We start from the raw sequence: 13,213 nt of genomic DNA, 5'->3' as shown, positions 1-13,213 counted from the left end.
CAAGAGATATCCAGGACTTTTTCATCTTGCAAAACTGAAACTCTATACTTATTAAACAACTCTTGTTTTAAATATCAGTATCCTCAGCACCTAGCTGAGTACCTAGCAATTAGAAAGTACTGTCCAAAATTGTAGCAAACTAAATTTATATTATCCCTTGGACCACAAACTCATTTCTTAAATTTGTATCAATTCTCCTTTGAAATGCCATCTCCTATCTTTCAGGTATCAATTTAATTCATCAAATTAATTCAACCTTCTTCTTACCATACCTTAATTGGTAATAGACCTCCTACCTTCACACTCTTCCATGTTCTAATCCACCTTATACTGCCTTTAACATATCCCCTCTCATACCTTACAAGTAGCATTCCCAAGTCAAAAAAACATTGAAGGGTCCCTCAGGTCTTCTAGGATAACGTGCAAGCTCCTTAGTTCGTTTAATTATGACCAATCTCTACTTCCCTATTTAAATTATCTCCCTCTACTCTCCTACATACGTTCTCCAATTCAACAATATAGTAATTACTCCCCACACTGGCCAATCACACACAGCCTCAGGTCTTTGCTTTTATACTTCTCTCCAGTTTTCTAAGGCCACTTTCCATTCATATTCATCCAGAAGCATTTGATGTCACTTCTTCTTCTAATGTCTGTGGCATGTCCTGTCTGAGGGCCCTTACCCCACACCACAGTGGAAGGTTAGCTGTTACTTGATCAGGCTTCCCAGGCTTCTCACTTATAACAAAAGCACGATTGAAGGCATGGATCTCTTAAGCTGCTTTTTAATCCTAATGCCTAAGAAATCCAGTAAAGACCTTTGAACATCCTCATTCAATGTGAATAAGCAGAAAAAGCAAGTAGGAGGAGAGAGAAGCAGGTTGATATATATGTATACATAACAGTCTATATTGAATACGACATTATGAAAGTAAAATAGTCATGTTACCTCTCCATAATTTTACAGTTTATATATAAAAACTGTAAAGTTTGTGCCAAAGTCTTTGTACAGACTTAGATGTTAGATAACCACATAAAAAACTTAATGATTGTGTTTATAAATAAAAAGTACTTGTATAACTGGAAAATGGCCTGATTATCAGAAAAAGGTATATGTGATAAAAAGAGTCCTTTTCTTCTTAGATGTTACTTTACACTCAGTTTCTAGGCCCTACTTGTGATGCTACTTAAAGGGCCAATGGCATAGGCCAATCGGACTTTTCTTGCTGCCTGTAACCCAGGCTGACACCCTTGCTTGCAGGCTTTGGGAGGATCAATTTTTTAACAGGCTTAGGCTAACCAGTGAGTAAGTGACCATGGGCTATTTTGGGTGGTAGAATTTCTGCAAAAACAAAAAAGCAAGACAAAATAAACATACAAAAACTTATTGGAATCCACCAGATTCTGGGCCTATATATCTGTCTGTCACATCCTCAAAGCACCTGCCTCTCTTACAATCCTTGCTTGACTTCTCTCCAAGGGTCAGAGACACTACTGATGTCTGAGCAGCCCCAGAAGGGTAGTGCTAGGGAACTTCAGAGAGTTAACAGAAATCCTAAACAGGGGCCCAATATTGTTTTCCTAGATTACTTCTTGTAAAACGTATACCCTATTGACAAAAATGTATGAGTATCTCCTAATTAAGAAAGAGGTGGTTGAAAATGTTGTGTTTGCATTTGAGAATATCCTAAGAGGAAAACCAATTCCTGTTATTTAGAGTGTAAAGAATATGCTGATTCCTCAACTGAACCTCTGATCCTTTAGCAGTTAAGTCACAGGCTGTTATAGACTTCTACAGAAGAAATTTCCAGAGTTGAACAAAATTTCACCTGCCGTTTTTACTTCTGTACTCCTCTAAAGTGCTTAACATATATACTGACTCATGCATGAAAAAAGTACAACCCCCTTTATGTAATTATAGAAACCTTGTGGGAGCTGCTTTAGAATTAAACAATGTATATTGTAATTATCAGAAAGAAACTCAACCTAACGAAGGAAAATTGGAGACCTGTCTTTCTGATGAAACACATATCTTGAGAGAAAAGCATACAAGTTGCTGCACAAAATTACGTTTCCTAACTACAGTGTCAACCTATATACATTTTCAGTAGAATCAATTTATATTTACAAACCAGCTGAAATCAAATAAATTGAAGGTTCATAGGTGGGAAACCCTCCAAACCATAAATAGTCTTTTCTTACTTTTATCTATAAAAAATTCTGAGATTGAAAAGAGCTGAACTCAACAAGTTTTGTCTTAATACACCTTAGTATCACTGAATATGTTTGGCTATCATTCCATGGATAGGATTTACATGTTTGCAGAGTTCAGGATTAAACTGTTTTGGGAAATAATCTTTTGAAAAGAAGAGAACATCAAGATTCCTCTTTCTCTTATTTATGTGCTTTCCTTGGAATCAGAGTTAATTCAGGCTAATTTTAGTGAATGGCAACTTGAGACTTGTAAAGGGAGAGGGGGTGAATACAGCTAATACAGTTAAGAGAAACCTGATATCAAAATACAGCATTACACATATTTAAATAGCTCATAAGCTCAAACATGTACTCCAGGCATAGTAATTTCACACCTTCATTTGTGAAGATTAAAGGAGAGACATGTATGTGAAAGAATTTGATGGAGTATTACACAATTAAAAGGTACACAGACAAAACAGCCCAAGTAACACAGATGTGTGTGTGTGCACACTCATGTACCTCCTAACACTGTTCTCTAATACCAAAAAAAAAAAAAACCCAAAATATTTGCTATTGGATTTTCTTTCTAGTTAAAGATGTTTTAGATTGATTCCTCTATGCCCATACATTCACAGTTTATAATACTTTCAATTGAGTTTACAGATTTCTTTCAAAACAGCCTCGGGCCAACATTGTGGATGCAGGGCAGTGCAAATCCACAGAGCACAAACAATATTTGATTCAAATCACTATTTTTTTTTATATGGTCTCTTACTAGTGGTTACTCTTGCTGTAAGACAAATGGCTTGTATTAATTTGCTAGGGCTGCCATCACAAAATACCATAGTCTGTGTGGCTTAAACAGCAGAAATTTATTTTCTCACAGTTCTGGAAGCTAAAAGTCCATGATTAAGGTGTTGGTAGTTTTAGTTTCTTCTGAGGTTTCTCCCCTTGCTTGCAGATGGCCACGTTCTCACTGTGTCCCCATATGGTCTTTCCTCTGTGCATGTGCATCTCTGGTGTCTATGTGTTCAAATGCCCTCTTCTTATAAGGCCACCAGTTAGAATAGATTAGGACCCACCCTAACAACTGTATTTTAATTTATTCCTTTAAAGACCCAATCTACCAACACAGTCAGATTCTGAGGTACTAGGGATTAGAGCTTCAATATATGAATTTGGGGGGGATACAATTTAGTGCATAACATGGCCCAAGTACATTAAGGTATGAGTGGTTGTCTGTATACCCTCCCCCAAAATTATCTGCATTCTCTATTGAAATTTGTAGAAATACAAACAGAGGAATCATGAAAAAGCCAGTAGCTCTTATATTCTTCTTAGTCAAAATCTATGAATATCAGTTCCAATTGACTAGTTGCCTCTTATGCATTTAAATAGATACATTTGTTTGTTTTAGGAAGGTTGAGTCATGATAGCAGTTCTTTGTTTCCCTACTCCTGGAATTACTTAATCAACTTCTATTATAATCATCATTAATTTCTTATTCTAAACCTTCCTAGTAAATGAAAGAAAAACAAACAAACAAACAAACTTTAAGACCTTTGAAAGGAAAAATAACCTGGGAACAGGAAAGGTTATGTCAATTATTCTCAGAAAATATAATGTCATCTCCTGAGAAGCCAGAATACTGTCCTCTTTCAGGACAAATAAAAATGTGGCAGAAAGTGAAGTAAGATTCAAATAGCAAGACTATCCAACTTAATTGGGGCCAAAGTCAACACGGTTTGGTATGAAGTTTTATAAGGGGAAGTGATTTCAGAATTTATTTCATCAATTCATACCTACTTGAATTAAATAGCTAGGTCAAAGAAAAAAATAGAAACTTCATAACCATTCAGTGGCTTTATAGAGTTAATTATTTTATATTTTTAATTAATTAAATCTTATCTTAAAATATGGACATATAACACAAGGAAGTATAACATGCCAGCCAGTCAATAATATTTATCAAATACTGGCAATGTTTCTAGCTGTGCCTTGTACTAAGAGGGGAGTTGGATACAGTTAATTCAATAACACTAATAAATATTTTTATCTACACTTAAAAGTTACCTATAAGTCCCTTAAAAAGTTGAGTTACCATATGACTAAGCAACTCCACTCTTAGATATATACCCAAGAGAATACCCAAATGAAACCATATGTCACAAAAAAACTTGTACAAAAATATTCATAGCAGCATTATTCGTAATAGACAAAAAATGGAAACAACCCAAATTTCCATCAACATATGAGTGAATGGATAAAATGTGGTATATCCACACAATAGAATATTATTCAGCAGTGTAAAGAAATGAAATACTGATACATGCTACAACAAAGATTACCCCTGAAAACATTATACTCAGGAAAAGAAGCTAGTCAAAAAAGGCCATGTATTGTATGATCCCATTTACATGACATATCTAGAATAGGCAAATATATAGAGACAAGACAGTAGATTAGTGTTTGCTTAGGGATATAGCAGAAGGGTTCCAGGAGAATGGGAATTGGCTGCTAATGGGTATAGAGCTTCCTTTATAAGTGACAAAAATATTCAAATTAGATTGTGGTGTTGGTTGCACAACCCTGTGAATACACTAAAAAACATTAAATTATACACTTTAAACGGGTAAATTATATGTGAACCATATCTCAATAAAGTAATTTTTTTTAAAAAAGCTCTCCATGGCTCAGGCTTTTCTGCAATTTAATTTATCTCATGTGTTTTTGGAGCATAAAGGTATTTTGCCTGGATAACATTCATTTACAGCCGAAAGTAAAAAAAGAAAAAGATTACATATTTATTAACTTGGAAATACCAATGAAACAATTCACCTTGTGCTCATTTTTAATGCCACCTGTGACCTCTGTTACTGAAGTCAGTTTACTTCTATAACCTCTCTTCCTTGTACAGATAAAACATCAATTTAGTTTTGGATTTAAAGCAGGATCATTATGTTTGTAGAGTGTTCCATAGCTTTGCTGTTCTAGCAATATGTGACATAAATAATGCAACACCTTTTCCTTCTCTAAATGACTTTCTTGAGGCATGGGTCTTCATACGTGGAAACAAAAAGGAAAAAAAGGAAGAAGAAAAGAAAAGAAATCACCCTGCAGTCATGGAATTCAATCTATTTCTAGTTCCCCAACTGAATTATGAACCACATCTGTTCTCTTTTGTAGTTGCATCAAAAGCCAACTTTCAAACATTTAGCCAGTTTATTTTATTTTTATCAAAGCAAAGGTAAATCATAGCTAATCTGAAAAGTTTTTGTGTTTTTGATTTATAAGGAAGGAAAGGGGAAAAAAAAGACCAGTTTCTAAGTGACCCTTGACCTTTGAACCACAACCTCCTTGCCACTAAAGCGTTCATCACTTCATTTAATCTCCCCTCTCTGCACTGGCGTAGTGCAGAGAAAAGGAAACGGAAAAAATAATCTGGGGACTTCATCAATTTTTCATGAATTTTCATTTAGGCCAGAACCCCATCTTACCCTGGTCGATAGATCAAGCTGCTGTCATATATTTACCACCTGGGGCTACAGCTGCCATCTCTAGGCACTGCCACTGATTCAGGCTGCATCACAGCCAGCCACAATCTGCGTGAGGACCCCTGTGCTCCTTCTGCTCCAAACACAGGGAGCCCTGGAGTTCAAACTGAAATCCTATCTGCCCCAGCTACGTCTCAGCTCTCTTGGTGGTCCCATTGGAAAACTATGTATTAAATTTTTCAGTGCCAAGTGCCTTACTTGTAGAACCTGCAATTCTGTTTTCTAAATATGTAAAAATCACTTTTTTCCCTAAATACCTTCGTTGAGTTAAAGTGATTTAAAAAGTACTTTCTGGATTGCTTTTTTTTTTTTCCAAACCAAGAGGGGAAAAAAGAAAATATGCGGTAAGTGATTCAAATCTCCACTGCAATGATTGGCCCTGAACAGTATTTTCCTCAATTATATTGTTCTGTTACATAAAAGTGAACTCTGTATTTAATAAAACAAAAAGAGAATGAATAGAGTATGATAAAAACAGGCTAACTTCTATACAGTCAGTCAAGACAGATGGTTATCAATAAAACTGCTCATATCATATAACAGCAGAAAGCAAGATTGTTGAAATTAAAAATGAAAATCAAGATGAAGCAGAGTCAAAAATTCATTTTTTATCAATAATTATTTCACAATAGGAGTTACAACAAGGTTGTTTGCTATTTATCCATACCACCTAGATATTCCTATATACACCTAAATCAAGCCTCAACTGATTTTGACCACCCCTGAGTTCTTGAAAGAACAGGCAGCACTTGCCACTCCAACTCCACTACCAACTCATTCTTCAGCTGCTGTGCTTTCTTTCCACCCCTAGAGACCACAGATACTTTTTATTTAGACCACCACGTGGCACTGGCATTGCCAACCACTTTTTCTTTCTTAAAATTATTTCCTTATTTTTCTTGTCACTCCACTTCTCATGTTCCATCACTCCAATACCTCCTCTGAGCCTCCTGAACTAGACTTCTTTCCTTTCCCCAACGTTAAATATTGTTTCCAAACAATGGGTGTGATCGCAGCCCTACACACAGCTTGTCTGGACAATCACATCTATGTCTATCTACTCCCCTGGCTTCAGCCTCCATCTGGGAAAGACTTCTCAATTCCAAAAGCTCTTTTCTTAATGGAATATGGCATATTTTTACCTTGATATTTCATAGGTATGTCAAACAATACAATCAAGCTGACTTCACTTTCCTGTTCTCACTAGAGTTATTTCTCCTGTATCTGCCATCCCTTTGGATAGTAGGTATCATAATATACACAGTCACTTCAACAAAAACATCTGGGAATCACCCTCTATTCCCCAAACCAACCATAAAGTGATATAATTTATAAATACGGTTCAAACTATTTCCTTTTTTTAATCCTCACTGTTTTGTTCAGTTTAAAATCTAACATATACTCTTTTCTGAATGATTTGACAGCTTCTTAACTCCACTCAACTTCAATCATCATCCCTTTAACCCTATCTTCAATTTTCTTTCAAAATTGAAAGAAAAGACTCTCCTTTTACATAATAAAAAGTCTAGATTTTATGATTCAACACATGCCTATCTTTCTAACTTACGCTGCCCACCTACCTCATATCAAGCTACCTGCAGCTCTCCAAATACATAGTGTTTTTAGATTTCCATTCTTTCCTTTAACTAATGAAGAAATGGATATGCCATAATTGAGCAATTATGTTGAGTGTCCTAAAATATGAAGGCCAGACATTTATATGACCCACAGCGGTTCCTATCATTTTATAAAAATACACCTTGGTTACCAATAGGATTGACAAATCACAATGCTTTGACCTAAATTTCCATATTAACACATTTTATGAAACACATAAGGAAATGGAGAAGACTGATGAGCTAATGTGAAAGGGATGAGCAACATATAAATGGATATTATTTGATCTTTTGTTGCCTCAAATGGTATGAACTGTTGACAAGGCATTAGAAGAAAGAATTTTATTCACTAGCTAAATCCAGTTTAGAACTCTTCTTGTTTTCCTCTCTAGGTCAGAAGTATTTTTTAGCATTTCTCAAAGCTCATTGATTTAAAAATAAAGAAAAATGCAACTGTCATATTACATGAAAAAAATCGTGGTTTAAAATTTTCCCTCTAAAACAGTTTGATTCATTATCAATGATGCAATTAAGAAAGAGAGAAATCCTTTATGTTAAATAAAAGTACAAGATACTTGTGTGTTGGGAGCAATTTTAACAATGCTAAGGATCAGAATAAAGATAAGTTTATAGCTGTCTAACAATAAAATGACTTGCTAATTTAGATAAACTTTAATATTGAGAAGAAAGTTAGTGAAGGATTAAAAATAGTTATTTGCTTAAAATAAATAAGCTACAAAGATATACACAGCACAACACAGGGAATTTAGTCAATATTTTATAATAACTATAAATGGAATTTAACCTTTAAAAATTGTGAATCACTAGGTTGTGTACTTGAAATGGATGTAATATTATACAACAACTATATCTCAATTTAAAAAATAAAAAAAGTTATTTACTGCTGAGTGGATAAAAGAAAAACTTGTAAGTAAAAGTTCTTTATTTTTATTTATATAAGATGAGCCTGGTTTCATTTGAGTGTTTTTCGAAATATGGTACAATTCTCTCAAACTGAAAATTAGAACAATCATGGTCTGATCTTGAATTCCCCAATAATTTATTGTCTTAGTCTTGGTCACCTAACCATCATGGGTTTCATTTTATCTATAAAAGGAAAGAATAATGCATGTTATATTTACTATAAAGGGATCTGGTAGGGAAAACAATCAATAGAATTGACAATGACATATTTCAATATGCTTAAAATGTTCCAGAAGTAAGATATTTCAAAATAAAAATGGACAGTTAGCAATATTTGCATTTTTGAGGTTCTGTATGTATATTTCAAATCTCACTAAACTGCATTTAATCTAACTGCTTTTTGAAGTAAGTTATAAAAATGAAATTACCTAGCAACTGGCGCAAAATGGCATTGCTAGCAAAAGTTCTAATGCTTATATCTCAAAGTACTTCACATAATAAATTTGGGTTTTAGGATTCCTGTAGTCTTTTCCTATTGGACTTACACATTTCAAGAATGGACCGGGTTCCAGATTTCTTGGTACAAAGCATAAATCAAAAGACTGGATGCATAAAAGCAAAAGCTTTCATTGTGATAGCTGAATAAGAAATTGTATGATTTTGTTTACTAAAAGATGTTTTCATGTATAAAGGTAATGATACACTGTGAGAATTTCGATGCACATATACACAAGTTTTATAATTTAGTGATACCATATAGCATGTGAGTATAAGTATCAAAGTTAATTGCAGACATGAGACCATGAACTATTATCCAGCACTCTCATCCCAGCTATAAAAAAAAGACTCATGCATCCTGAAATTTTTCAATTCTCTTACCTATGAACACCTACTGGTATAAGCAGAAAGTTGAAGAGCACAAACTTTTTTTAAGCTCAGTTATTGCCATCTTATTCACAAATAATTCTTGATAAAGTATTCCTTCAAAATAGAGAATACCAAAATAATTATGACACCAAATCCTCACTTATAAACCAGAAAACAAATCTAATATATTTTGAAATTTGTTCTGGAAAACCATCCAGAAAAACAAAGTTATAGACTCATTGATCAAATAGATGCAAAGCCTTGATGCCTTGATTTACTAATGCTATTTGGGCTACCTGATTAATAAATAAATATATTTTTAAGTGGCAAAGGCAGGACAAATCCTTAGCTACTGCTGATTACCAAAACTGAGCAAGACCTTCCTCTATATGCACATTTTGTCCCTAAACAGGAATCAGTTCTCTTCTCTGATGATTTTTTTTATAAAAAAATATAGTTGCTGTTGTTGGTATATTTTCCCCTTCATCCCTAGGGTAACGATCCCTGAATTTAGCCTGGAAGTAAAAGAGTTAATATAACCTAAAGAGTATATACTTTTTAAAGTTGCCCAATAAAAGTTAGATTTAAAAAATATATACATGTATATATATTAGTTATATATAAATAGGTAACAGGAATAGGTACAATAATGAATTTATACCTTGTATTTGATGCCATGTTACTCGTAAACTTTTATTTTAACATCGCCAACCTTAATATTTTATTATATCTCTCATTAATAATTCAAATTTTAAATACGACCAGCATCTTCGCCTCCTTGCTTTAATGTAATATCATAATACCCACATTGCTTCAATATAAATAAACTTATTGCAACACCTTGGCTATACATTATTTTGATGAGCTTTCTTTGGAGAAGGCAAAGTAAAATTATGCAGAGAGTACTGATTGTTTTATTCTATAGGTATTAAGCATCTATGAGAACAAATCAAAGCTTATTAAAAAAAATCAAAGTAAAAGCACATGCCATTTATGAGATTCATTACGTTTACTTACATGCCACTTCCAGAGATGCATTTCGACTCACTGCTTCACCAAGATAGTTCCTTGCAACACACACGTAGCTTCCTTCATCAGGTTTACTTCTGCGCCCATGCACAATGCGCAAGAAGAATAAGGATCCGCTGGGCAGAAGCATCCTGTGGGACCGGGGATCATCCTTGTCAGTCTCCACCCGCTCGCCATCCTTGTACCACTCAATGGTGGGTGTTGGCCGGCCCTCGGCCTTGCAGTTCAACGTGGTGGGCTCTCCCTTAGAGACAATGACATCGGAAGGGTGCTCCACAATCCGCGGGGGAAAGTCTTCCTGGCGAAGACGAGATCCTACAAAATGTGACAGAATGAAGACAAGCTTTAACATTCCTTATCTATAGATTTTGTTTCACTTAGGTTCACACTGATAAAATTAAACTATTCAATCACTCAAACTGCATTTTCTACTATTTTATTTATGTTTCAGTCTTTTGTTCTTTATGCGTCTCCTAAGTCATTCCAAGTCCCTTGTGGAACAAGACAATATAGCAATAAATTAATATGTTAATTCTAATGAGTTAGGTTTAACATGTTCCATGAGTCAGGACAAATAAAAATAAGCATGAAATTTTCTTTTGGAACCAGTAAGTTGCAATGGGTACTAAGATGTGTAAGGTTAATTTCCTGTCTTCAAAGTGCTTACTATGTACTAGGGGAGAAAGCCAAGTGGACAAGTGCCTAAAATACACATGTAGAAAACGTTTATCATGCTGGCATTGTGCTATCAGAGTCAACACAAAAAAAGACCTGAATATTATGTACAAATAGTAACTCAATTTAACAGATGAGGAAGAAGTTTAATGACATATATTGACCAGGACTGTGGAAGAAGTAAGCAGTAGAGGCAGGATTTGAATCCAGGTATGTCTGACTGAGGAACTCAGGTTAAATCACTACGTTGAAATAAGTGTTGCATGGAGGTCCAAGAAATGTATTACAGGAAAAGATCGGGAAAAGTAATGTCAACTCTAACTAGAGCACAGTGAGAGGCTTCCCCAAAAAAGGTAGCATTTAAATTGAGTTGTAAAGAATGAAAAGAATATGTCAACAGAAGGAGAAAGACATTCAGAATGAAGAAGTAGCATGAGCAAAAGGACAGAGAAATGACAATATATGTATAAAACATTTCATAATCAGGGAGGAAGTTAACATGGCATGTGAGGGTAAAAGGCAGTCTTATAGCCGGAGACAAAAGGGCTTAAAAAACCACGCTAAGGAGTGTGACTTTTATTCCATATGGCTAACTGATTTTGAGGGAGCAGTGACATGACTATCTGTGTATTAGAAAGGTTCTTTTGGTCTGTACAGTAAAAGATAGATAGCGATGGAGGCAAAAAAGACAGGTGAGAGTTACTTCTATATCCCAGAGAACAAATAAAAGAACCTGACCTTGAAACACTTAAGGCAGAAAAAAGAAGGAAGATATAAGTTATACCATAAAATAAACACTTGACAGAATTTGGTATTCCATACAGCAAGGAAGAGTGACAGGTACCAATAACTTTCCTGTGGCTAGAATGAAAATGGGGCCATTAAAAGTTAGAAGAAATAGGAAGAGAAGGACCTTTTTGGTATTTTAAGATGAAAATTTTGCATAATGTACTGTTTTGAATATTTTAATTTATGAAGTGTCAAAAGCCATTATTTGTGGAAAAGTCCTACCAGCTGCTGCAAATAATTCTAAAGGAGACGGCTGAGAGAACTCTGTCTGGAGACATAATGATAATCTACATTGGCGCTTTTAAAAGCTCTTACAATTTTCCAACCAATCACCCAATATTGGCACATTTCTGTTCAATAAACAGAAGTAATATTTACTCATCAATGTTATTCCAGTTAACTTTCAATATTAATTTAAAATTTGTATTTGAATTTAATAAAGGGAATTTAATTTGGTAGTGAATGAACCTTTTCTGAAGAGGATTAACTTTTAAAGGTTGCCGATTACCATTTGTTAGCTCATCAGATGCAAGAAGGAACTTGTACATTACAAGTGCTAGGTACCTAAAGCAAGAGTAATTTACACTACACAGGTCAAAATTTTAAGAAAAGAACTAAAGAGACCCAAAGCATTTAAATATGGACAGAAAATCACAACCTGCATCACAATAATAAAGAAGGTTATATATTGTTAGTACTGAGGTCCTAACACAAATGAGGAATTTATAGAATATAAAAAGTAAGAATTATTTTTAAAAGTAATAAATAAGATCCAAAAGTACTTAAATATGAATAAGTAACCATAGCTTGCAAATCAGTAGCATATTGCCAAATGTAAAGGTCTGGACACATAGCCATAGAAACTGATACTAAAATGCACCAAGAGTTATATGTCACTTTTCATGTAACAGACATACGGTAGCCACAATTATCTTGTGTGGATACCTTCCTTGCTCTTCTCTAATCTTCCATATGCAATCATCTACATTCTCCCTAATGCCAAAGTTGTTCTATTATTAAAACTAAGCAAGTTAACTGTCCATGTTTTTAGAGTGCTATTTTCTACATCAAAAAGTTCTCTGCCTTATTAGGCAGTTTTGGCCTGAATAAGGCCTGAACAGGACCTGAAATACACTAACACTTATTAAATAAAATATAAAATAATAGACTAATAAGAGAATTAGAGGCAAAACATCTAAACTATTTAGCAATAAGATTTAGAATCTAACATGTCCAATAGCACTCAGAGAATTTTACTCATTTATCACTATAACATATGTAAACTATTCTAGTGCTGTTGCATTTGGATGTTCTTGTAGTAGATTTACTCCACTGTTATAAAAAATTCAAAAGAATATCTACAACCTAAATGTAAGAGGTAAAATTATCAAACAATTAAAAGAAATTACAGGAGCATATTTTTATGATCTTGAGTTAGTCAAAACCTTCATGAATATGACACCAAAATCACATGCAACAAATATATTTGTTCTTGAAAAAAACATTAGAAAAGGAAAAACAACCCACAGAATCAGAAAAAAAATTGCAAATCATATATCTGAT

The 13,213-nt window shown here is 34.2% G+C and overlaps 1 protein-coding gene across 1 annotated transcript in view; it reads right to left on the bottom strand.

Annotated features, from left to right (window-relative positions):
* ROBO2 (roundabout guidance receptor 2) overlaps positions 1-13,213 on the bottom strand; it is a 595,733-nt gene that overhangs the window by 526,286 nt on the left and 56,234 nt on the right. The window contains exon 2 of the mRNA XM_060098793.1: positions 10,175-10,501. Coding sequence (XP_059954776.1) covers positions 10,175-10,501 — 327 coding nt within the window. The remainder of the gene's footprint in view (positions 1-10,174; positions 10,502-13,213) is intronic.

The sequence above is a fragment of the Mesoplodon densirostris genome, chromosome 5 (genome assembly GCF_025265405.1).
Source record: "Mesoplodon densirostris isolate mMesDen1 chromosome 5, mMesDen1 primary haplotype, whole genome shotgun sequence".
In the NCBI taxonomy this organism is placed as follows: domain Eukaryota; kingdom Metazoa; phylum Chordata; class Mammalia; order Artiodactyla; family Ziphiidae; genus Mesoplodon; species Mesoplodon densirostris.
Note: the sequence above shows the minus strand (reverse complement) of the source record. Positions and strands in the feature narration are given on the sequence as shown.